Raw genomic sequence first — 26757 nt, forward strand, 5'->3', positions numbered from 1 at the left:
GGAGGTGACAATGAAGGGATATATGGATGTGAGCAGTGGGATTGCAACATTGTGGTCGGGGAGCTTGTGTGTCTCAGTGACCCCTAGAGCGATGCCAGTGGGAGATTCGACTCCCGTTAGGGTCCCCCATGCAGGACAGGTCGAAGGGTAGAGGCCAGATCAAGAGCGATCCACTGGTCCTCCAGGTTGGGAGTTGAGGACAGGGCTAACAAACCCTGTCTCGCAAAACAAATATGTTACGGAAACAGCAACTGAAGGAATCAACACTGCTGAGTGGAGGACCTACATGCCAGGAGGCATAATAGGCAGTAAGTCAGTGAGACAGGGGAGGTGACTTGGATGGGGGAGGGATGGAGAGAGAGGGGATGCTAGGATCTAGTTGAAGTTAGAGAAGTCAATGTCCATACCAGCTGCCCAAGTGAAATCTGAGGTGCTGTTCCTCCAATTTGCGCTGGGCTTCACTCTGACAGTGGAGGAGGCCCAGGACAGAAAGGTCAGAGTGGGAATGGGAGGGGGGTTAAAGTTTTTGGCAACTGGGGAGTCAATTTGGTCCAGGCGACTGAGCGGAGGTGTTCAGCGAAACGATCGCCCAGTCTCCGCTTGGTCTCGCCGATGTATGAGTCTCATTGGTTTGTGACACTCCATGTTCGTGAGTGTCAGGTTTTAACTTTTTTCTAGTTGGCATTAAGAAAAGTAGGTGATCAAGGAATGTAAAATATGTAATCTGATGAGAGACGTCCACACCCTCTGGTGTAGAGTGTGTGACCCTGTTTACGTCAGCGTTAAGGCCAGCGGACTACTGGCGCCCCCTGGTGTAGAGCAGATGGGGTCACACGCGGCCGGTCTCTCTGTCCATCTGGTCAATGCCTTGCCTCAGCTGCTTCACTGCCACAACAGGGCACAGTAGAGTCTGGGCCCAGCTCCCAGCCAAACCTCTACATTGAGGCTCTATCTACAAGGCGCTGGTCAGGCCCCGTGGGCACCATATCTGAGGAAGGATGTGCTGGCTCTGGAGAGGGTTCAGAGGAGAATGATCATTCAGATTAGGCCTGTGCGTGACTTTGTTTAACGTGGGGAGCCTGGTGCACAGACAGATCTGGGTCAGGATCCAGTGGCATGGAGTCCAAGACGACCGGAGACCCTTTTCTGCCGCAGCCTTCATCCGCCTTCCCAGCCGTTGTGACTGTGATGCTCCACTAAGGTCAGCCATCGTCCTCCGCCTGTTCCACCGTTGAGGTCTTGGTTGGATTGCTCTTTGTCAGAGACCTCCCCCTCGACCTTACCGCCATGGGTGGCCCAACCAGGAGGGTAGCTCCAGACGGCATCACTCTCAGGATCTCAAGTCCACACAAGTCCACACTTGGTGAGACCACACCTGTACAGTTTTGGTCTCCAAATCTGAGGAAGGACATTATTGCCATAGAGGGAGTGCAGAGACGGTTCACCAGACTGATTCCTGGGATGTCAGGACTGTCTTATGAAGAAAGACTGGATAGACTTGGTTTATACTCTCTAGAATTTAGGAGATTGAGAGGGGATCTTATAGAAACTTACAAAATTCTTAAGGGGTTGGACAGGCTAGATGCAGGAAGATTGTTCCCGATGTTGGGGAAGTCCAGGACAAGGGGTCACAGCTTAAGGATAAGGGGGAAATCCTTTAAAACCGAGATGAGAAGAACTTTTTTCACACAGAGAGTGATGAATCTCTGGAACTCTCTGCCACAGAAAGTAGTTGAGGCCAGTTCATTGGCTATATTTAAGAGGGAGTTAGATGTGGCCCTTGTGGCTAAGGGGATCAAGGGGTATGGAGAGAAGGCAGGTACGGGATACTGAGTTGGATGATCAGCCATGATCATATTGAATGGCGGTGCAGGTTCGAAGGGCCGAATGGCCTACTCCTGCACCTAATTTCTATGTTTCTATGTTTCTATGTTTCTATAAGCTTCTCCACCACGACAAGGTGACAATCCACAGAGAAGATAAAGCCATGATAATCTAATCTCTGCCTGGACATGGTCCATATTTTTCCATTCCCTGCATATCCATGGGCCTATCTAAAATAATCCTTTTAAAAGGCACTCTTGTGATAATATAAGATGCCATATGTCATTCCGAATTTAGATAATGCTTGAAAATCAAAATTATTATAGTTTGGTTTAGTTTAGTTTAGTACAGAGATACAGCACAGAAATAGGCCCTTCGGCCCACCGAGTCCATGCTGTTCATCGGTGCCTGCTCCCACGAGTTCCTCTCATCCACTCCTGACACACGAGGGCCAATTAACCTGCAAACCCGCACGTCTTAGGGATGCGGGAGGAAAGCGGAGCACCCGGTGAAAACGCATGCGGTCACAGGGCGAACGTGCAAACTCCACACAAACATATCGCCCGGGGTCAGGATGGAACCCGGATCTCTGGCGCGGTGAGGCATCTGCGCTGACGCTGCCCGCGCCCTCATCGACCGCTGACCGCGGGTCGACCAGCGGAGCTCCCACGCCAACGTCGAGGGGGGAAGGGAATAATGTTTGAACCGTCTGCAGGAGGAAGGTTGTTTTGGGACAATCGACTTGTTTGTTTAGCGTGTGGGAAAGGAACGTTTATATCCCAGGGCTGTTATTTGAAGGTGAAATATGAACTGAATGCCGTTCGCATGTCCTCTCACGACAGAGAGAGCACGGGTTGGGAGTTGCCGATCTCTCCCCACAGCAACCGCTGAGACAGGGGCGAAGATTCATAGTGTTGATGGCAGGGACTATCTGAGAGGAACACGCACCCTTTGTACAGTCACATAAAACTCCTCCTTTCATCTCCCCTTCCCATCTCATGGTGGTCCCCCACGCCAGGTCTATTGTCCATTAGTCCATGTACCAAGTGGCCTATACAGGGGATTGAACCTGCCACCTTGGCGTTATTAGCACTATACTCTAACCAGCTGAGCTAACCGGCCCCATGTCCTTTAAGGATTCCTCGACAATCGGTAATAAGTTCAAGTTCAAGTTCAAATTTATTGTCATGGACAATGAAATCCTTGCTTTGCTTCAGCACACAGAACATAATAGGCATTGACTACAAAACACATGAATAAATAAACTGATAAAGTGCAAATAACAAATAATGGGTTATTAATGTTCAGAGTTTTGTCCGAGCCAGGTTTAATAGCCTGATGGCTGTGGGGAAGTAGCTATTCCTGAACCTGGTCGTTGCAGTCTTCAGGCTCCTGTACCTTCTACCTAATAAGGAAGGCAAAGGCAATGCTAGCATTTATTTCAAGATGGTCACCATACAAATACAGGGATGTAATGGTGAGGCTTCATAACCATATAACCATATAACAATTACAGCACGGAAACAGGCCATCTCGGCCCTACAAGTCTGTGCCGAACAACTTTTTTCCCTTAGTCCCACCTGCCTGCACTCATACCATAATCCTCCATTCCCTTCTCATCCATATGCCTATCCAATTTATTTTTAAATGATACCAACGAACCTGCCTCCACCACTTCCACTGGAAGCTCATTCCACACCTCTACCACTCTCTGAGTAAATAAGTTCCCCCTCATGTTATCCCTAAACTTCTGTCCCTTAATTCTGAAGTCATGTCCTCTTGTTTGAATCTTCCCTATTCTCAAAGGGAAAAGCTTGTCCACGTCAACTCTGTCTATCCCTCTCATCATTTTAAAGACCTCTATCAAGTCCCCCCTTAACCTTCTGCGCTCCAGAGAATAAAGACCTAACTTATTCAACCTATCTCTGTAACTTAGTTGTTGAAACCCAGGCAACATTCTAGTAAAACATTTTGTTGACATCCTTCCTATAATTGGGCGACCAAAATTGTACACCATACTCCAGATTTGGTCTCACCAATGCCTTGTACAATTTTAACATTACATCCCAGCTTCCATACTCAATGCTCTGATTTATAAAGGCTAGCATACCAAAAGCTTTCTTTACCACCCTATCTATATCAGATTCCACCTTCAAGGAACTATGCACGGTTATTCCCAGATCCCTCTGTTCAACTGTATTCTTCAATTCCCTACCATTTACCATGTACGTCCTATTTTGATTTGTCCTGCCAAGGTGTAGCACCTCACATTTATCAGCATTAAACTCCATCTGCCATCTTTCAGCCCATTTTTCCAAATGGCTTAAATTACTCTGTAGACTTTGGAAATCCTCTTCATTATCCACAACAACCCCTATCTTGGTATCATCTGCATACTTACTAATCCAATTTACCACACCTTCATCCAGATCATTGATGTACATGACAAACAACAAAGGACCCAACACAGATCCCTGAGGCACCCCACTAGTCACCTGCCTCCAACCCGATAAACAGCTATCCACCATTACCCTCTGGTTTCTCGCATTCAGCCACTGTTGAATCCATCTTGCTATTCCTGCATTTATACCCAACAGTTTAACCTTCTTAACCAACCATCCATGAGGAACCTTGTCAAAGGCCTTACTAAAGTCCATATAGACAACATCCACTGCTTTACCCTCGTCAATTTCCCTAGTAACCTCTTCAAAAAATTCAAGAAGATTAGTCAAACATGACTTGAGGCAGAGAATTCCACAGACTCACCATTCTCTGTGAGAAAAAGTGTTTCCCCGTCTCCGTTCTAAATGGCTTACTCCCTATTCTTAAACTGTGACCCCTGGTTCTGGACTTCCTCAACATCAGGAACATGTTGTTCAAGAAGGAACTGCAGATGCTGGAAAATCGAAGGTACACGAAAAAGCTGGAGAAACTCAGCGGGTGCAGCAGCATCTATGGAGCGAAGGAAATAGGCAATGTTTCGGCCCGAAACGTTGCCTATTTCCTTCGCTCCGTAGATGCTGCTGCACCCGCTGAGTTTCATCAGGAACATGTTTCCTGCCTCTAGCTTGTCCAAGCCCTGAACAATCTTATATGTTTCAATGAGATCCCCTCTCATCCTTCTAAACTCCAGAGTGTACAAGCCCAGCAGCTCCATTCCCTCAGCATATGACAGTCCCGCCTTCCCGGGAATTAACCTTGTAAACCTACGCTGCACTCCCTCAATAGCAAGAATGTCCTTCCTCAAATTAGGAACATTCTCTCAGCATATGACAGCATATGACAGTTCGACCCTGTCTGCAGGTGCTGTCTGTGCGGAGTTTGCATGTTCCCCCTCCCTCTGGTGACCGTGTGTGTTTGTTCAGGGGTGCTCCAGTTTCCTCCCACACTCCAAAGACGTACAGGTTGATCGATTAATTGGACTCTGTGAAAATTGACAATTGCGTAGGATAGTGTTAGTGTGCGGGGATCGCTGGTCGGCATGAGGTCCGTGGGCCGAAGGGCCTGTTTCCGTGCTGCATCTCGAAACTAAACTGAACTAAACTCAGCTCAATGAAACTAAACAACGTCGAGGCTTTCCAGCCTTGCCACCAATGCTAATATGTTAATTGTCCTTCGAGCCTGAGCCAGGATAAATATTTACAATTGGACTTTTGTAAAGTCTCCAAACCTGCCGGCAATTGTAGATGCATGAAGCGATATTAACTCCACCTTGGTCCAAGTAATGTGTCTGCAGAGCGGTGAAACTATTTCCTGTCGTAGATCTTTTGATTACACTATACCCGACTCGCAATTAAATGTTGTTCAACAGGGAGAAAATCTCATTGAGAGAGGGGTTGCCAACTCTTGGGGATTTATCGGTGGTGATTGGAGGGGCGTGTGATGGTGGGGGAGAGAGGGGTCTGTGTGGGAGGCAGAACGGGGGCCGAGGTTTAAAGAGAGGGTGGAATTATTTAGTAGGAACCCCAGGGGCGACTGTTTCACTCAGAGGGTAGTGGTTCATGGAAGAGGTGCCAGAGGAGGCAGCAACTCTGGGGAGAAGGAATGGGTGACCCTTCTTCAGCTCTGGGCAAGAGATCCAATCTATTCCTCTCATTACTTTGTACACCTCTATAAGATCACCCCTCATCCTCCTGCGCTCCAAGGAATAGAGTCCCAGCCTGCCCCAACCTCTCCCAACAACTCAGGCCCTCTAGTCCTGGCAACATCCTCGTAAATCTTCCCTGCACCATTTCCAGCTTCCGAAACGTCACCTATTCCTTGTCTCACCTATCTTTCGAAGGATGGCGGGACTGTCGTATGCTGAGAGAATGGAGCGGCTGGGCTCATGCACTCTGGAGTTTAGAAGGATGAGAGGGTAATCTTATTGAACCATATAAGATTGTTAAGGATTTGGACACGCTAGAGGCAGGAAACATGTTCCCGATGTTGGGGGAGTCCAGAACCAGGGGCCACACACAGTTTAAGAATAAGGGGTAAGCCATTTAGAACGGAGATGAGGAAACACTTTTTCTCACAGAGAGTGGTGAGTGTGGAATTCTCTGCCTCAGAGGGCGGTGGAGGCCGGTTCTCTGGATATTTTCAAAAGAGCTAGATAGGGCTCTTATAGATAGCGGAGTCAGGGGATATGGGGAGAAGGCAGGAAGGGGGTACTGATTGGGGATGATCAGCCATGATCACATTGAATGGCAGTCAAAGGGCCAAATGGCCTACTCCTGCACCTATTGTCTATTGTCTATTGTCTATTGTCCAGAGATGCTGCCTGTCCCGCTGAGTTACTCCAGCATTTAGTGTCTGTCCCGTCTTTGATCATGTTGGCTGCTTTGCGGAGGAAGTAGTGAGGTGAAGACGGAGTCGCTGGGGGGGGGGGGGGGGGGGGGGGGTGGGGGTTGCTGTTTCGTGTGGTGGGCAGGGTGGTGTCCAAAACTCTCTGTATTGTCAAGCTGTGGGCAGGTACTATAATAACATTTAAAACACATTGGGCAGGACACGGATTAAAAATTATTAGAGTGAATTTGGCCTAATGCGGGCAAATGGGGCCCACTCAGATGGGGTTTAATGGCCGGCATGGACAGGTTGGGCTGAAGGGCCTGTTTTCATACAGTGTGACTCTGAGACTTGATCGAATAAGTGATTTGGCTATTAATATGATGCGGCCAGCTGACGGGAACCTTACCGTGCCAAAGGAGCATATTCATACGTTCCAGGGGCAGAATTAGGCCATTCGGCCCATCAAGTCTACTCCGCCATTCAAGACAGGTACATGGATAGGACAGGATATGGACCAAATGCAGGCAGGTGGGACTAGTGTAGCTGGGACATGTTGGCCAGTGTGGGCAAGTTGGGCCCAAGGGCCTGTTTCCACGCTGCATCACTCCATGACTATGACTCCACGCAAGGTAAAATCTGGTAAAGTATAATTAAAGATAGCCTGGGGCTCTTCATTGAGGTAGATGGTTGCTCAGGAGAGCTCTCTAGTTGTTGGTGGGATGGTTCAGTTGCCTGATAACAGCTGTGTTATTGTCACAACTACCGAGGTACAGTGATTAACTTTGTTTCTCATGCTATCCAAGCAGATTATACTATACATAGAAACATAGACAATAGGAAGAGGCCATTCGGCCCTTCGAGCCAGCACTGCCATTCATTGTGATCATGGCTGATCGTCCCCTATCAATAACCCAAGCCTGCCTTCTCCCCATATCCCTTGATTCCACTAGCCCCTGGAGCTCTATCTAACTCTCTCTTAAATCCATCCAGTGACTTGGCCTCCACTGCCCTCTGTGGCAGGGAATTCCACAAATTCTCAACTCTCTGGGTGAAAAAGTTTATCTCACCTCAGTCTTAAATGACCTCCCCTTTATTCTAAGACTGTGGCCCCTGGTTCTGGACTCGCCCAACATTGGGAACATTTTTCTTGCTTCTAGCTTGTCCAGTCCTTTTATAATAGTATATGTTTCTATAAGAAACCCCTTCATCCTTCTAATACAAGCCTAGTCTTTTCAATCTTTCCTCGTATGACAGTCCCGCCATCCCAGGGATCAATCTCGTGAACCTACGCTGCACTGCCTCAATCACAAGGATGTCCTTCCTCAAATTAGACCAAAACTGTACACAATACTCTAGGTGTGGTTTCACCAGAGCCCTATACAACTGCAGAAGAATATTTTTACTCCTATACTGAAATCCTCTTGTTACATAAGGTGGAAGTTGCTGCATAGAGCGCCAGTCTCCAGACTACCTGTGACTGCGTGTTTTTTCTCCGGCTGCCCCGGTTTCCTCTCACACTCCACAGAGTAGCTTTCCAATGCCCTCCACCATGTTTTAAGGAAGATTCGTTATAGAAACATAGAAACAGAGAAAATAGGTGCAGGAGTAGGCCATTTGGCCCTTCGTGCCAGCTCCGCCATTCAATATGATCATGGCTGATCATGCAAAATCAGTACCCCGTTCCTGCTTTTTCCCCCCGATACCCCTTGATTCCATTAGCCCTAAATCTAAATCAAGAGCTGAATCTAACTCTCTCTTGAAAACATCCAGTGAATTGGCCTCCATTGCCTTCTGTAGCAGAGAATTCTTGTAAATTGACTTCTCTGACTGCAAGTACCCCTTGCTTTCCCTCTCTCCCCATCCCTCCCCCTTCCTAGTTCTCCGACCAGTCTGACCGTCCCCCGGATTAAACTTCACCTCTGTTTGTTTCATTGTCCCCTTCTCCGGGCTAACAATCATCCATTGTATATTTTCCTTGATCCCCATCCCCTTCGATATCTCGTTTTCACACCTCACCCTTCCTTATCTCAGTGTCTCCCCCTCCCCCGACTCTCTGTCTGGAGAAGGGTCTCGACCCAAAACGCCACCCGTCCCCTTCTCTCCAGAGATGCCGCCTTACTCCAGCATTTCGTGTCTACCTTATCTTGAAACAGCTTCAGAGCATCTCCACGGACACTGGCTGGCTTGCGGAGTCGTTTCAAAGTTCTCTGCATTGTTGCTAGATGTTGAGCAAATGCAGGAATTGTCCCCGATGACTAAGCCAAGTTCTGAGGCAGATGTCAAGAATATTTGTTCCTTGTCGCCCACCGGAAGTATGAAATTTAGGGACAATTGTTTGATCAACACCATCTTCTGAAATTCTGTTCCATTGAAGTTATCGCTCTCCATTGTGTGAGCTGCGCTTAGCAGATTCCCCTAGAAAAATCTAAGTACAAGCAGATATATAGACATCAAAAGGACTTTATAGTGTGGAGACAAAAGTATAGACTTGGCAGAGACTAGTAATTAAAGCAGGTTTAAGGAAGGAACCAGAATGCTCACTGTAACAATGTATGTCTCATTTGTTTATACACAAATAATGGATTTGTACAGTACCCCTCACAACCACACGACTTCCCAGAGCTTTTCACAGCCAATTATCTTGTTTGCTCTTTGAAGACATTGTGCTGTTGTCTCTGGAGTGTTGCTGGAAATATCTTCTGAATTAATGAGAATGTTCCTTGTAGGAGCACATTGAGCAGCTAGTGAAGGATGTCGGGTGCCAGGGTGCCTCATGCCTCACTCCACCAGCGAGCCCCGGTGTCCGTTTTAGTTCTAGAGGTACAGGAAACAGGCCCTTCGGCCCACCGAGTCCGTGACGACCAGGGATTCCCGCACACTAACACAGTCTGAGGAAGGGTCTCAATCCGAAACGTCACCCATTCCTTCTCTCCAGAGATGCTGCCCGTCCTGCTGAGTTACTCCAGCAACACGGTGGCGCAGCGGTAGAGTCACTTAGATGCCTTTCACCCAGGCTTGTTTTTTCTCATCTTGGGCGCAGAAGCGGCGTAGACGGAGGAATTGGGAGTCGGGGATAGTCTATGCAGGAAGCAGGGTGAGTCGAAGTGTAGTCTAGAGAGCTGTGGGGTCAGTAGATTTGTGTAGTTTAGAGATACAGCGCGGAAACAGGCCCTTCGACCCACTGAATCCGCGCTGACCAGCAAACCCCGCACACTAACACTATCCTACACACACTAGGGACAATGTACATTTATACCAAGCCGACACAACCTGTAAACCCATATGTCTTTGGAGTGTGGCAGGAAGCCAGAGCACCTGGAGAAAACCCACGCATATCACAGGATGGTCCACCCTGACTACGGGTGCTGTCTATACGGAGTTTGTACGTTCACCGTGTAACATACGTGGGCTTTCTCCGGGTGCTCCGGTTTCCGCCCACACTCCAAAGACGTGAGGGTTTGTAGGTCAATTGGCTTGTGTAAATTGTCCCTAGCGTGTAGGATGGAACAAGTATATGAGCCATCGCTGGTTGCCATGGACTTGGTGGACAGAGGGCATGTTTCTATGTATAACTCACGATTACAATCCAGCCATCCACAGTGTACAGACTCATGATGAAAGGAATAACGTGAATAGCATTTAGTGCAAGGTAAAGCCTGTAAAGTCCAATCAAAAATAGTCCAATGGTCACCAATGAGGTAGATAGTAGTTCAGGACTGCTCTCTGGTTGTTGATAGGATGGTTCAGTTGCCTGATACCAGCTGGGAAGAAACTGTCCCTGAATCTGGAGGTGTGCGTTCATTTTCACACTTCTGTACCTCTTGCCCGAGGGGAGAGGGGAGAAGAGGGAGTGGCCGGGGTGAGACTAGTCCTTGATGATGCTGCTGGCCTTGCCGAGGCAGCGTGAGGTGTAGAGATGGAGTCAATGGAAGAGAGGTTGGTTTGTGCGATGGTCTGGGCTGCGTCCACAATTCTATGCAACTCTACGACTCATAGGGTTAAGGTGTGATTTAATGAAATAGTATTAAGACATGATGGGCTGAATGGCCTCTTTGGGTGGAATTTGGCCCTCCACCTGTACAGGAGACCACGTTTGCTTAGGGGATGTCCGCAAAAAATCCTCTATGGAGTTAAGTCTGCGATGTTGGTGGAACAGTGGTTTCTGCTGATGGCCAGGAGGTCACCTCCTCTTCCATATCTCGGCAGGCAGTGTGATGCTGCAGATGTTTTACCAATCGGTGGTAGCCAGTGCCATCTTGTTCGCTGCCGTGTGCTGGGGCAGCAGGGCAAAGGCCGCGGACACCAATAGGATCAACAAACTCATCAGGAAGGCCGGCTCTGCCCTGGGGGCGGAGTTGGAGTTGGAGCTGGAGTTGGAGTTGGTGTTGGGTTCACGGGAGGTTGGTCTTGGAGGGGAGGATGCTCCTCAAACTGCGGAGCATCCTGGACAATACAGCCCACCCCCTCCATGACACACTGGTCAACCTGAGGAGCACCTTCAGCAACAGACTGGTTCCACCCAAGATGCAGCACAGAACGCCACAGGAGATCCTTCTTCCCTGTGGCTATCAAAGTGTACAACCTCCCCCCTCTGTCGTGGGGTAGACTGAGACTGAGACTGACTCCCGCCGCCCATCCCCAATCTTTACACATCCCCAATCCTGGACTGTCCACTCGACACTTTTAATTACATGTTTCATGTATCTTGTTGTTAAGATTAAGGGGTCGGCCATTTAGGACCGAGATGAGGAAAAACCTTTTCACCCGGAGAGTTGTGAATCTGTGGAATTCTCTGCCACAGAAGGCAGTGGAGGCCGATTCACTGGATGTTTTCAAGAGAGAGTTAGATTTAGTTCTTTCGGGCTAAAGGAATCAATGGAGTTGGGGAAAAAGCCGGAACGGGGAACCGATTTTGGATGATCAGTCATGATCACAGTGAATGGCGGTGCTGGCTTGAAGGGCCGAATGGCCTCCTCCTGCAAATATTTTCTATGTTTCTGTTTTATGGCTGGTGGCAGACCAATTTCCCTCCTGGGATAAAGGAAGATCTTTGTTTTGTATCATATTGGCACGAGTTATCGATAGGGGATGATCAGCCATGATCACAATGATTGGCGGTGTTGGCTCGAAGGGCCGAATGGCCTCCTCCTGCACCTATTTTCTATGTTTCTATGTTTCTATGGTTCTATGTATCCGATGCCCCAACTGTGATGATATGTTGTTAGAGAGATGTCAGTGGGGTATTCGCTGAGATCAGTTGGGCCTTGTTAGCCAGGCTGCATCGGGGTGATTTGTTGCTTTAATTATAACTAGATCCATACCTGCGCAGATTAAATCTGATGCTTCCCTTCAAGAAACTTTTTTTTAATCATTATTGAGGCCCAGAGTTTGATCATCGTTGGTTTTATTACAGGCCAAGTCATTAGCCCCAGTCACACACCAGTCACCCGTGAATAGACTTGCATTTCTATAGTACCTTTCCCATCCCATTCTTGGGGTGAAGTGGGGCGGGCAGGGATGTCAACACTTCCAACCTAGCCGACGGCAGCAGCCCATTCGACACACAGCAAGATCCCACAAACAGCAAGACATTGCAGTTAACAAGGTGGGCTTTCAACAACTAAGTTACAGAGATAGGTTGAATAAGCTAGGTCTTTATTCTCTGGAGCGCAGAAGGTTAAGGGGGGACCTGATAGAGGTCTTTAAAATGATGAGAGGGATAGACAGAGTTGATGTGGACAAGCTTTTCCCTTTGAGAATAGGGAAGATTCAAACAAGAGGACATGACTTCAGAATTAAGGGACAGAAGCTTAGGGGTAATATGAGGGGGAACTTCTTTACGCAGAGAGTGGTGGCGGTGTGGAATGAGCTCCCAGTGGAAGTGGTGGAGGTAGGTTCATTGGTATCATTTAAAAATAAATTGGATAGGCATATGGATGAGAAGGGAATGGAGGGTTATGGTATGAGTGCAGGCAGGTGGGACTAAGGGGAAAAAAAAATTTGTTCGGCATGGACTTGTAGGGCCGAGATGGCCTGTTTCCGTGCTGTAATTGTTATATGGTTATATGGTTAAGGGGTTGACACAGAATGCTGGAGTAACTCAGCGGGACAGGCAGCATCTCTGGAGAGAAGGGGTGGGTGACTTTTCGGGTCGAGACCCTTCTGCAGGCTGGGAGTCAGGGGAGCAGGAAACTGGAGGCAGGAAAAAGCTCAGAACAAATCAGAGCCGTCATCGATGGCCAAGGAAAGGTGGAGCCCACAATGGTCCATTGTTGGCTGTGGAAGAGGTGATCAGAAAGGGGTGCAAACAGTGGAACTGGCAGGGCGACTAGGGTGGGAGAGGGGCAGAGAGAGAGAGAGAGAGAATGCAAAGACTGCTTGAAATTAGAGAAATCAATAGTTGGTAATCAATAATCAATAGGTATCAGAGCTGTCCAACAGGTTTCGGACTCGAGTATTAGGTCGGAAGAAAGGATTTCGACTCGTGACATTACCCATTCCTTCTCTCCAGAGATGCTGCCTGTCCCGCTGAATTACTTCAGCATTTTGTGTCTATCTTCAATGTAACCCAGCATCTGCAGCCCCCTCCGACATACTAATTAGGAAGGGATTCAGAGAAACATCTTTAGAACATGGACCTCCAGCCACAGGGTGTAATTGAGATGAGGACATCCCAAGCTGGTTACCTGAAGCCCCTTGACCAGAAACATCAGCTGCTGTTCTGCTGTCCTATTGGTGATTGGGTACGCACAGTAGCGCAGCGGGTAGAACTGCTGCCTCACAGCACTACATGCTGACTTTGGGTGCTGTCTGGGTGGAGTTTGCACGTTCTCACTGTGACCACGTCGGTTTCCTCCGGGTGCTCCGGTTTCCTCCCACATCCCACATTTAGAAGGATGAGAGGGGATCTCATTGAGACATATAAGATTGTTAAGGGCTTGGACACGCCAGAGGCAGGAAACATGTTGGGGGAATCCAGAACCAGATGCCACACAGTTTAAGAATAAGGGGTAAGCCATTTAGAGTGGAGCCGAGGAAACACCTTTTCTCACAGAGAGTGGTGAGTCTGTGGAATTCTCTGCCTCAGAGGGCGGTGGAGGCCGGTTCTCTGGATGCTTTCAAGAGAGAGCTAGATAGGGCTCCTAAAGATAGCGGAGTCAGGGGATATGGGGAGAAGGCAGGAACGGGGTACTGATTGGGGATGATCAGCCATGACCACATAGAATGGCGGTGCTGGCTCAAAGGGCCGAATGGCCTACTCCTGCACCTATTGTCTATTGTCTATTGTCTATCTCCTTGATGTGTGGGTTTGCAGGATAATCGGCTCTTAGTGTGTAAGGGGTGGATGAAAAAGTGGGATTACATCGAACTAGTGTAAATGGCTATAGACACAAAATGCTGGAGTAACTCAGTGGGTCAGGCAGCATCTCTGGAGAAAAGGTACTGGTGACATTTCGGGTCGAAACCCTTCTTCAGACTCGTCTTATTCAGACTCAAGATGAAAGTAAGTTCTTCACCCAAAACGTCACCCATTCCTTCTCTCCAGAGATGCTGCCTGTCCCGCTGAGTTACTCCGGCATTTTGAGTCTGTACCCTACTTCTTTAGAAGGCTTCGGAAGTTCAGCATGTCCCCAACAACTCTCACCAACTTCTACAGATGCGCTGGAGAAAGCATTTTATCCGGGTGCATCACAGCTCGGTTTGGGAACAGCTCCGTCCAAGACTGCAAGAAATTGCAGAGAATTGTGGACGCAGCCCAGACCATCACACACACAAACTAACCTCCCTTCCATTGATTCCATCTACACCTCACGCTGCCTCGGCAAGGCCAGCAGCATCATCAAGGACCAGTCGCACCATGGTCACTCCCTCTTCTCCCATCTCTGTTTGTTAGGTGGTGCCTGCGTTTTCTCGGCGAGTGGTGCAGTCCATCTTGTAGACGGCTCACCCTTCAACCATGGTGCTGGAGGAGAGGATCGTTCAGGTAGGGTGAAGGAACTCCCATCCACGGGCTACTTTAGTTTAGTTTAGAGATACAGCGCGGAAACAGGCCCAGGTCCGCACCGACCAGCGATCCCCGCACACACTAACACTACCCTACACACACTCGGGACAATCTACACATACACCAAGCCAATTAATCTACAAACCTGCACGTCTTTGGAGTGTGGGGGGAAACCGAAGATCTCGGAGGAAACCCACGCGGTCACGGGGAGAACGTGCAAACTCCGCACAGACAGCGCCCGTAGACAGGATCGAACCCGACCTACTCTACCCCTGCGTCACCCATTCCTTCTCTCCAGAGATGCTGCCTGACCCGCAGAGTTACTCCAGCACTTTCTGTCTATCAGTGGTGTTTAAGGAGTGGGCCACAGTTTAAGAATAAGGGGTAAGCCTTTTAGAACGGGGATGAGGAAACACTTTTTCACCCAGAGAGTTGTGAGTGTGGAATTCTCTGCCTCAGAGGGCGGCGGAGGCCGGTTCTCTGGATATTTTCAAGAGAGAGCTAGATAGGGCTCTTAAAGATAGCGGAGTCTGGGGATATGGGGAGAAGGCAGGAACGGGGTACTGATTGGGGATGATCAGCCATGATCACATTGAATGGCTTGAAGGGCCGAATGGCCTACTCCTGCACCTATTGTCTATTGTGTATTATCATGTTCGGCACAGACACTGTGGGCCGAAGGGCCTGTTTCTATGCTGTACTGTCCTCTGTTCTATCTTCAATGTTCTATGGATACACGGCCCCTGACCAACCTTTGCAGACGTTAGCACATCACATACGCAACTGTAACACTGTACAGCCAATGCTATGGTCGCAGTGAAGAGTCCTTTCATTCATAAGTTCATGTTCATTACGTGGTAGGAGCAGAATTAGGCCATTCGGCCCATCAAGTCTACTCCGCCATTCAATCATGGCTGATCTATCTCTCCCTCCTAACCCCATTCCCCTGCCTCCTCCCCGTAACCCCGGATGCCCGTACTAATCAAGGATCTATCTAAGGTCGACAAAAATGCTGGAGAAACTCAGCGGGTGAGGCAGCATCTATGGAGTGAAGGAATAGGTGACATTTCGGGTCTCAGCCTACTCAACCTCTCCCTACAGCTCAAGCCCTTGAGTCTTGGCAACATCCTCGTAAATCTTCTCCGCACCCTTTTCCAGCTTGACGACATCTTTCCTACAAGTTGGTGCCCAGAACTGAACACAGCGCTGTGAAGAAGGGTCTCGACCCGAAACGTCACCTATTCCTTCGCTCCATAGATGCTGCCTCACCCTTTGAGTTTCTCCAGCATTTTTGTCTACCTTCGATTTTTCCAGCATCTGCAGTTCTCTCTTAAACAAGGATCTATCTATCTCTGCCTTAAATATATCCGCAGACTTGGCCTCCATGGCCTTCTGCGGCAAAGAATTCCATTGTTGGATGGTGCGATAGTCCAGGCATGGGCAAATGAAAATGACTCCTATGAGCTGCAGATAGACACAAAAACAAAAGGATTTAATAGCAAAAGGATTTGAGTATAGGAGCAGGGAGGTTCTACTGCAGTTGTACAGGGCCTTGGTGAGACCACACCTGGTGTGTTGCGTACAGTTTTGGTCTCCAGATCTGAGGAAAGACATTCTTGCCATAGAGGGAGTACAGAGAAGGTTCACCAGACTGATTCCTGGGATGTCAGAACTTTCATATGAAGAAAGACTGGATAGACTTGGCTTGTACTCCCTAGAATTTAGAAGATTGAGGGGGGATCTTATAGAAACTTACAAAATTCTTAAGGGGTTGGACAGGCTAGATGCAGGAGATTGTTCCCGATGTTGGGGAAGTCCAGGACAAGGGGTCAAAGTTTAAGGATAAGGGGGAAATCCTTTAGGACATGGATGAGAAAAACATTTTTCACAAAGAGAGTGGTGAATCTGTGGAATTCTCTGCCACAGAAGGTAGTTGAGGCCAGATCATTGGCTATATTTAAGATGTGGCCCTTGTGGCTAAAGGGATCAGGGGGTCTGGAGAGAAGGCAGGTACAGGATACTGAAGGTGGGTTTCGGCCCGAAATGTTGCCTATTTCCTTCGCTCATAGATGCTGCTGCACCCGCTGAGTTTCTCCAGCTTTTTTGTGTAACCTTCGATTCTCCAGCATCTGCAGTTCCCTCTTAAACACAGGATACTGAGTTGGATGATCAGCCATGATCATATTGAATGGCGGTGCTGGCTCGAAGGGCCGAATGGCCTGCTCCTGCACCTATTTTCTATGTTTCTATGTTTCTAAAACGCTGGTGTCTATCTTTGGTTTAAGCCAGCATCTGCAGTTCCTATGTGAAAATACACATTCCTTCCTATTAGCTGCCATTGAGTTGGAGCAGCCTGCAAGCACCAGTAAGACTGGAGAGAAGGTCTAGTTGGCTCCGAGACTCTGCTCCATATTTTATGTGCGTAACGTTTAATTATATACCATAATTAACAAAGCAGTCAAGTGGAACTGGGCATTGATAAAGTAGATACTGTCCCCTGTTTCAACTTCAATATTTGACCTTGGAGTGACCCGGGCAGGACATTCTGCTGGAGTACAGGAGTGACAGGGCCTTCAATCAATGCCAAGCCGCTTACGAGAGGCGCAAATGCTTTTTCCCCCCACGCCGCTCTCCATGGCCAAACCCGGATATGCAATTAGAAGCTAAATTGGGAACCGTCAAACAATGGTAATCAAAGGCAAGAAGTGAATCAATGATTTGTACCACGATCAAGGGATATGGTCCCTTGAACAAGTTCAAGAAAGCACTGGCAACATAAATCGGCCCGTTTTCAATGGCCGCCGATAAGATCTATTATCTCTGGATTATATCTGGGTGGACAACAGAGTGAGTTCTAGGCCGTCGTGGCTCGGTGCTTCTCCATAGAATGGGAGCTCGTGGCCGGCTCTGTGTATAACATGCCGCACTATTGAAGTGTAGTCTATGGGCCCAACTCACTATTGTTGCAGCAGGGTATGAAACGAGCCCGGGGTTTCACCGACTCCAAGGGGATTCTGACTCAAGGACTGACCCATGGGCCGGAGCTACAGGGAGAGGTTGAGTAGGCTGGGACTCCATCCCTCAGAGTGCAGGAGGATGAGGGATGATCTTATAAAGCTGGAAAGGGTGCAGAGGAGATTTACGAGGATCTTGCCAGGACTAGAGGGTCTGAGTGTAGGGAGAGGGTGAGCAGATTAGGACTCTATTTCTCAAAGCACAGGAGGATGAGGGAATCATCTTATAGAGGCGTATAAAATCATGAGAGGAGTAGATCGGGTAGAGTCTCTTGCCCAGAGTAGGGGAATCGAGGACCAGAGGACATAGGTTTAAGGTGAAGGGGACAAAGATTTAATAGGAATCTGAGGGGTAACTTTTTCTCACAAAGGGTGGTGGGTGTGTGGAACAAGCTGCCAGAGGAGGTGGTTGAGGCTGGGACTATCCCAACGTTTAAGAAACAGTTAGACAGGTACATGGAATTATTGGGTATATTTAAGAGGGAGTTAGATGTGGCCCTTGTAGCTAAAGGGATCAGGGGGTATGGAGAGAAGACAGGATATTGAGTTGGATGATCAGCCATGATCATATTGAATGGCGGTGCAGGCTCGAACGGCCGAATGGCCTACTCCTGCACCTATTTCCTATGTTTCTATGTTTCTATGTTTCTATAGGACAGGTTTGGAGGGATATGGACCAAACGTGGGCAGGTGGGACTAATGTAGCTGGGACATGTTGGGCGGTGTGGGAAAGTTGGGCCGAAGGGCCTGTTTCCACGCTGTATCACTCCGTGACTCTGAGGATGGGGGCCGTGGTGAGTGTGTCTTCCTCTGGTGCTGACAAGCTGCTGAGGATCGGGTTGTGAAGAATGTTGGGGGCAGAGGGATTCGGGAGGACAAGTACATGGTTCCCCGACAGTGTGACACAGCAGATAGAGACTCATAAGTTCTGGGAGCAGAATGAGACCATTCGGCCCATCAAGTCTACTCCACCATTCAATCACGCTGATCTATCTCTCCCTGCCTTCTCCCCATAATCCCTGACACCCGTACTGATCAAGAATCTATCTATCGCTGCCTTAAAAATATCCATTGACTTGGCCTCCACAGCTTTCTGTGGCAAAGAATTCCACAGATTCACCACCCTCTGACTAAAGAAATGTCTCCTCATCTTCTTTCTGATGGTACGTCCTTTTATTCTGAGGCTGTGGCCTACCTAGACTATCCCACTAGTGGAAACATCCTCTCCACATCCACTCTATCCAGGCCTTTCACTATTCAGTATGTTTCAATGAGGTCCCCCCTCATTCTTCTAAACTGTTTCCAGTGAGTACAGGCCCAGTGCCGTCAAACGCTCATCATAGTTTAACCCACTCATTCCTAGGATCAGAAAAAGGTCCCTTTAATGCTACACTTTGCCTTCTGCCACCTGCTATCCTCTGATATCATAGGTTCTCATCTTCTTTAGTAGCCTCAAGTGCAGCACTCATCAAAGGCCTTCTGAAAATCCATGCCAACCACATCCACTGACTCTCCTCTGTCTATCCTACTATTTACTTCCTCAAAGAATTCCAACAGGTTCATCAGGCAAGACCTCCCCTTGATAACACCAAGAGACATACATCACAGAAACAGGCCCTTCTGCTCAACTTATCCACGCTGACCAAGATGCCCCATCTAAGTTAGCCCCACTTGCCAGAGTTTGGCCCATATAGAAACATGGAAACATAGAAATTAGGTGCAGGAGTAGGCCATTCGGCCCTTCGAGCCTGCACCGCCATTCAATATGATCATCTAATTCCGTATCCCGTACCTGCCTTCTCTCCATACCCTCTGATCCCCTTAGCCACAAGGGGCCACATCTAACTCCCTCTTAAATATAGCCAATGAACTGGCCTTGACTACCCTCTGTGGCAGAGAGTTCCAGAGATTCACCACTCTCTGTATGAAAAAAGTTTTTCTCATCTCGGTTTTCAAGGATTTCCCCCTTATCCTTAAGCTGTGACCCCTTGTCCTGGACTTCCCCAACATCGGGAGCAATCTTCCTGCATCTAGCCTGTCCAACCCCTTAAGGATATCCTTCCTGCAGGGTGGTGATGAAAGCTTTTGACACACTGACGTTATGTTGCAGTTGTACAAGACGTTGGTGAGGCTGCACTTGGAGAATTGTGCATTGTGTTCCGTTTTGGTCACCCATCTACGGGAATCTACGGCCATTAACCTGGAAGGGGGCGGAGAAAATTTATGCGCATGTTGCCAGGACTCGAGGGGGGTCGAGGTCGGCATGGACTCGGTGGGCCGAAGGGCCTGTTTCTGTGCCGAGTCTCTAAACTAAACTAAACTAAAAATCTGCATTAAACTGCATGAACTCAGCCAACCTGCCCAACTGATCCAAATCCCACCGTACATTCTGATAATCATGTTGGCTATCTACAACACCACACATTCCATACCATACACAATCTCCTGGCCACTTTATATGACTTAACATCAATGATAACACTGCCCTCTGTTGCCTTTGGGCACTTCATACTTTAGTTTAGTTTAGTTTAGAGATACAGCGCGGAAACAGGCCCTTCGGCTCACCGGCGATCCCCGCACACTAACACTATCCTACACACACACTAGGGACAATATTTATATTTGTACCAAGCCAGTTAACCTACATACCTGTACGTCTTTGGAGTGGGGGAGGAAATGGAAGAAAACCCACGCAGGAGAACGTACAAACTCCGTACAGACAGCACCCGTAGTCGGGATCGAACTCAGGTCTCTGTCGCTGCCAGAGCTGTAAGGCAGCAACTCTACCACTGCGCCACTGTGCCACACAGTACTATTGGCCTCTTGATCATGCCTGATGTTATTTACTAAACCATGGGCAGCTGTTCCTTCTGCTGCCAAGACCCCAGATGTGCAATTCTCTATGTGTGACTCTCAATCTCCTGTTTGAGGGACTCCCTCTTGCTTATCTTTCTGTTCAAGGATTACTCCACTGCCTTACTCTCTCAACACAAACCACAAAGTGCTGGAGTAACTCAACGTGATGCTGTCTACTGTACTGTACATCCAATGCCATAGTAATGTGGGCACAAGGAACTGTAGATGCTGGTTTACAAGAAGAGACACAAAGAGGATCAGGCAGCATCTCTGGAGAACATAGAAAATAGGTGCAGGAGTAGGCCATTCGGCCCTTTGAGCCAGCACCGCCATTGAAAATAGGAGACATTGAAAATAGGAATTGGAAAATAGTTTCGGGTTGGGACCCTTTTTCAGACTGATTGCGTTGGAAAGGGTGGGAGGGAAAGAAAATTCCCAACCCAAATCCTCGCCTATCCATGTCCTCCAGAGATGTGGCCAGGCCTGCTGAGGTACACCAGCATTTTAGACCAATCCTTACACACCACCATCCGCTGCACCTTGCAAGGTTTGGTTTCAAATTTTGTTTCCCAGAAAGAATGATAAAAAGTTCCAGGCACTATACAAATGCACGATCATTAGTCTGAAGATGGGTCTCGACCCTTCTATCCAGAGATGTAGCCTGACCCGCTGAGTTACTCCAGCATTTTGTGTCCATCCACCATCATTACATCTGTTGCGGACTTACAGTAATATGATTTTACGAGGATGTTGCCAGGGCTACGGGTGCTGTCAGCACGGAGTTTGTACATTCTCCCCGTGACCTTTTCTCTGGGATCCGCAGTTTCCTTCCACACTCCAAAGGCGTACAGGGCTGGAGGTTAATTGGCTTGGTGTAAGTGTAAATTGTCTCCTAGTGTGTGTAGGATAGTGTTAGTGTGCGGGGATCGCTGGTCGGCATGGCCTCGGTGGGACGAAGTGCAATTTGGAGGAACAGCACCTCATATTTCGCTTGGGTACTTTACACCCCAGCGGTATGAATATTGACTTCTCTAACTTCAAAGAGCCCTTGCTTTCCCTCTCTCTCCATCCCTTCCCCATTCTCATTTCTCCCACCAGTCTTACTGTCTCTGCCTACATTCTATCTCAGTCCCGCCCCCTCCCCTGGCATCATGGCGAATTAATGGCAAATAGAATAAGTATCAAAACTCTGCTTTCTCATTCCCATCTCGAAGGGTCTCGACCCGAAACGTCACCCGTTCCTTCTCTCCAGAGATGCTGCCTGTCCCGCTGAGTTACTCCAGCACTTTGTGTCCACCAAGCTAAACACATTGGTTTGTTAGGAGTTTAATAGGTGTGAAATAAATTAGCTGAAGGACATTTGCGTCTGGAATTTTTGCCAAAGAAATGAACATTTTGAGGTTTGCAGTGGCTTAAAAACTCTGGGAGATGATTCTGATCAGAAAATCTCATTAGTTATGCACTGGAATTGAACTTTCGATTAATTAGATCATTAATATCTTAGACCTTGTCAGGTGAGCAATGGGCATGAGGTCACAGCGTAAGGTGCCAGTTGGCATTGAGATGGTGGGAATGAGAGAGAGAGAGACAGAGAGGGGTGAGAGTGTGTGGACAGGGGTTGTGGTGGGTCAGTAACACTAACTAACCTAAGCACCAACTCTGGCCTTACAGTGCCAGAGACCCAGACTCCATCCCGACCACGGGTGCTGTCTGTATGGAGTTTGTACATTCTCCCCGTGACCTGTTTGGGTTTTCTCCGGGTGCTCCGGTTTCCTCCTTCACTCCAAAGACGTACAGGCTTGTAGGTTAATTGGCTTGTTAATTTTAGTTTCGCTTAGAGATACAGCACGGTAACAGGCCCTTCGGCCCCACCGGGTCCGTGCCGACCAGCGATCCCCGCACACTAACACTATCCTACACACACTAGGGACACTTTTTACATTCATACCAATTAACCTACCAACCTGTTCGTCTTCGGAGTGTGGGAGGAAACCAGAGATCTCAGAGAAAACCCACGTAGGTCACGGGGCGAATGTAGAAACTCCGTACAGACAGCACCCGTGGTCAGGATCGAACCCGGGTCTCCGGCGCTGGAAGCGCTGTAAAGAGGCTACTCTACCGCTGCGCCACCATGCCACCCAACTGTAAATTGATCCTAGTGTGTAGGATAGTGTTAGTTAATGGGCATCGCGGGTTGGTGTGGACTCAATGGGCCGAAGGGCCTGGTTCCACGCTGTATCTCTAAACTAAACTAATGAATTAGGGTGAATGTCCTTCCTTGAACATTACAACTTGTTATCTTTGGTCCCATCTCTGAATCGATCAGAATCCTTTCCACCTCCTTCCTGCTGTGGGTTTTGTTTTGTGTGCCTTCCATTCCCACTGGCCCAAAGTCGCGACTTGTTCATCGCTCGGCAGTGCGTTGCTTATGGCAAAGCCAAATCTACACCCCGAGGCCGCACGGTGGTGCTGTGGTAGAGTTGCTGCCTCACAGCGCCCGAGACCCCGGTTCGATCCTGACTACGGGCGCTGTCTGTACGGAATTTGTACCTTCTCCCCGTGACCTGCGTGGGTTTTCTCCGGGTGCTCCGGTTTCCTCCCACACTCCAAATACGTGCAGGTTTGTAGATTAATTAGCTTGGTATAATTGTAAATTGTCCCTAGTGTGTGTAGGATAGTGTTAGTGTGCGGGACTCGATGGGCCGAAGGGCCTGTTTCTGTGCGGTATCTCTAAACTAAACAACTAAATTAGATGGTTCAGGATCCAGAGGACTAAGGTTCAAATCCTTTCAGTAAAGGATTTAGGAATAAGGGGCAAGCCATTTAGAACGGAGACACTTTTTCTCACAGAGAGTGGTGAGTCTGTGGAATTCTTTGCCTCAGAGGGCGGTGGAGGCAGGTTCTCTGGATGCTTTCAAGAGAGAGCTAGTTAGGGCTCTTAAAAATAGCTGAGTCAGGGGATATGGGGAGAAGGCAGGAACGGGGTACTGATTGGGGATGATCAGCCATGATCACATTGAATTTGCGGTGCTGGCTCGAAGGGTCGAATGGCCTGCTCCTGCACCTATTGTCTATTGTCTAAAGGACACAATGTGAGGATATGGTTTAGTTTAGTTTAGTTTAGACATACAGCATGGAAACTGGCCATTCGGTGAATTCCTAAAGCCAGCTGAACTCAATGCGTTTAAGATGAAGGGGATTGAGGGGGCTGAGAGTTCTGTTTGATGTGAGCATTATGAAAGGCAAGGTGCTTTCCGTCTGCAAGCACTGTGTAACTTGCAAACATCTGTGCCTTTAGATGGGCAACGTGTTAATAGCTCTCTTCAGTGGGTCAACATGACCTCATCAATCCATTCACTCTGTGAGAACATGCAGGGGTTCCTCTGGTCCAGGCTGCCCCAGGCTTAGAGCCAGTCCAGGGTCTATCCTGAGTTAGTGCATCCCATTCAGGTGGCATCTGCAACATGGTAGATGCATGTATGGTCATTCATTTTTGTAGGATTCTTTAGTTTAGTTTATTATAATTCAGTTCAGTTCAGTTCAGTTTAGTTTAGTTTAGTTTAGTTTAGAGATCCAGGGAGGAAACAGGCCCTTCAGCCCACCGAGCCCGCACCAACCATTTAGAACGGAGACGAGGAAACACTTTCTCTCACAGAGAGTGGCGAGTCTGTGGAATTCTCTGCCTCAGTGGAAGGAGGTTCTCTGGATGCTTTCAAGAGAGAGCTAGATAGGGCTCTTAAAGATAGCGGAGTCAGGGGATATGAGGAGAAGGCAGGAACGGGGTACTGATTGGGGATGATCAGCCATGATCACATTGAATGGCGGTGCTGGCTCGAAGGGCCGACTGGCCTAATCCTGCACCTATTGTCTATTGCCTATTGTCTATTGACCAGGAATCCCCGCACATTAACACGAGCTTACACACACTATTTGCGGCAATTTTACATTTACACTAAGCCAATTAACCTGCAAACCTGCACGTCTTTGGGGTGTGGGGGGAAACGGAAGATCTCGGAGAAAACCCACGCAGGTCACGGGGAGGACATACAAACTCCGTACAGACAGCGCCCGTAGTCGGGATGGAACCCGGGTCTCTGGCGCTGTGAGGCAGCAACTCTACCGCTGGGCCACCGTGCCGCCCATCGTTATTATATATATTTTTGTTGTGTGATTGCATGTATGGGCTGTTAAGCTACAACATATATGAATTTCATTGTTCCATTTGACCATGGAACATAGGGCATAGATCATATAGCACAGGTATAGAGTGCAGAATATAGTTCTCAGCAATGCAGAGCATCAGTTCCAGAGACAAAGTCCAATGTTCGCAATGGGGGGAGAGGTGAATCGGACAGTATGGAAGGACTATTCAGAAGCCTGTTCAAGAAGGAGCTGTAGATACTGGAGAATCGAAGGTAGACAAAATTGCTGGAGAAACTCAGCGGGTGCGGCAGCATCTATGGAGCGAAGGAAATAGGCAACGTTTCGGGACGAAACCCTTCCGGGTTTCGACCCGAAACGTTGCCTATTTCCTTTGGGTTTCGGCCCGAAACGTTGCCTATTTCCTTCGCTCCATAGATGCTGCCGCACCCGCTGAGTTTCTCCAGCAATTCTGTCTACCTCCTGTTCAGAAGCCTGATAACAGAGGGGAAGAAACTGTTCCTGAGTCTCGTGATGCGTGTTTCATGCTTCTGTATTTTTTGCCCGATGGGAGCAGGGAGAAGAGGGGTAACCTTTCCACCCAGAGGTGCATGGAACGAGCTGCTGGCGGAGGTAGTTGAGGCAGGGACTATCGCAATGGTTAACATAGACATAGACATAGAAACATAGAAAATAGGTGCAGGAGTAGGCCATTCGGCCCTTCGAGCCTGCACCGCCATTCAATATGATCATGGCTGATCATCCAACTCAGTATCCCGTACCTGCCTTCTCTCCATACCCCCTGGTCCCTTTAGCCACAAGGGCCACATCTACAGTAACTCCCTCTTAAATATAGCCAATGAACTGGCCTCAACTACCTTCTGTGGCAGAGAGTTCCAGAGATTCATCACTCTCTGTGTGAAAAATGTTTTTCTCATCTCGGTCCTAAAGGATTTCCCCTCTATCCTTAAACTGTGACCCCTTGTCCTGGACTTCCCCAACATCGGGAACAATCTTCCTGCATCTAGCCTGTCCAACCCCTTAAGAATTTTGTAAGTTTCTATAAGATCTCCCCTCAATCTCCTAAATTCTAGCAAGTACAAGCCTAGTCATTGAAAGTAGGCATGCAGGTGCAGCAGGCCGTGAAGAAAGCGAATGGTATGTTAGCATTCATAGCAAAAGGATTTGAGTATAGGAGCAGGGAGGTTCTACTGCAGTTGTACAGGGTCTTGGTGAGACCACACCTGGAGTATTGCATACAGTTTTGGTCTCCTAATCTGAGGAAAGACATTCTTGTCCTAGAGGGAGTACAGAGAAGGTTCACCAGACTGATTCCTGGGATGTCAGGACTTTCATATGAAGAAAGACTGGATCGATTTGGCTTATACTCGCTAGAATTTAGAAGATTGAGGGGGGATCTTATAGAAACTTACAACATTCTTAAGGGGTTGGACAGGCTAGATGCAGGAAGATTGTTCCCGATGTTGGGGAAGTCCAGAATAAGGGGTCACAGCTTAAGGATAAGAGGGAAGTGTTTTAGGACCGAGATGAGAAAACAAATGTTCACACAGAGAGTGGTGAATCTGTGGAATTCTCTGCCACAGAAGGTAGTTGAGGCCAGTTCATTAGCTATATTTAAGAGGGAGATAGATGTGGCCCTTGTGGCTAAAGGGATCAGGGGGTATGGAGAGAAGACAGGATATTGAGTTGGATGATCAGCCATGATCATATTGAATGTCGGTGCTGGCTCGAAGGGCCGAATGGCCTACTCCTGCACCTATTGTCTATGTTTCTATGTTTCTAGTAACTGATCAGCTGATGTGGATGTTGCCCTCCGTGTTAAAGGGAATAATACTCTGAAACATAATACAGGTAATTTGGAGTAGCACATTCTGTGCTGTGAAGAGTTCTGTTCTGCGTACTACTCAAACAGATCACACAAACATATTATCAACACAAACTCAGGTACAATAGGTAGAGCAAAAGGAGAAGGTACACAACGCAGAATTTAGTTCTCAAGGACTAGAAATGTGGACGCAGCCCAGACCATCACACACACAAACCAACCTCCCTTCCATCGCCTCCATCTACACCTCACGCTGCCTCGGCAAGGTCAGCAGCATCATCAAGGACCAGTCTCACCCCGGC

General features: G+C 48.3%; 1 protein-coding gene across 11 annotated transcripts in view; it reads left to right on the forward strand.

Annotated features, from left to right (window-relative positions):
- Positions 1 to 26757, forward strand: part of nfixb (nuclear factor I/Xb) — a 465085-nt gene that overhangs the window by 258474 nt on the left and 179854 nt on the right. For 7 of the 11 annotated variants that reach the window (XM_055664149.1, XM_055664144.1, XM_055664148.1 and 4 more), the window contains one exon: positions 14489 to 14578. The exons of the other annotated variants lie outside the window; for them this stretch is intronic. In XM_055664149.1, coding sequence (XP_055520124.1) covers positions 14489 to 14578 — 90 coding nt within the window. The remainder of the gene's footprint in view (positions 1 to 14488; positions 14579 to 26757) is intronic. 11 annotated transcript variants of the gene reach the window in all.

This window comes from Leucoraja erinacea, chromosome 39 (assembly GCF_028641065.1).
Source record: "Leucoraja erinacea ecotype New England chromosome 39, Leri_hhj_1, whole genome shotgun sequence".
Taxonomy (NCBI): domain Eukaryota; kingdom Metazoa; phylum Chordata; class Chondrichthyes; order Rajiformes; family Rajidae; genus Leucoraja; species Leucoraja erinaceus.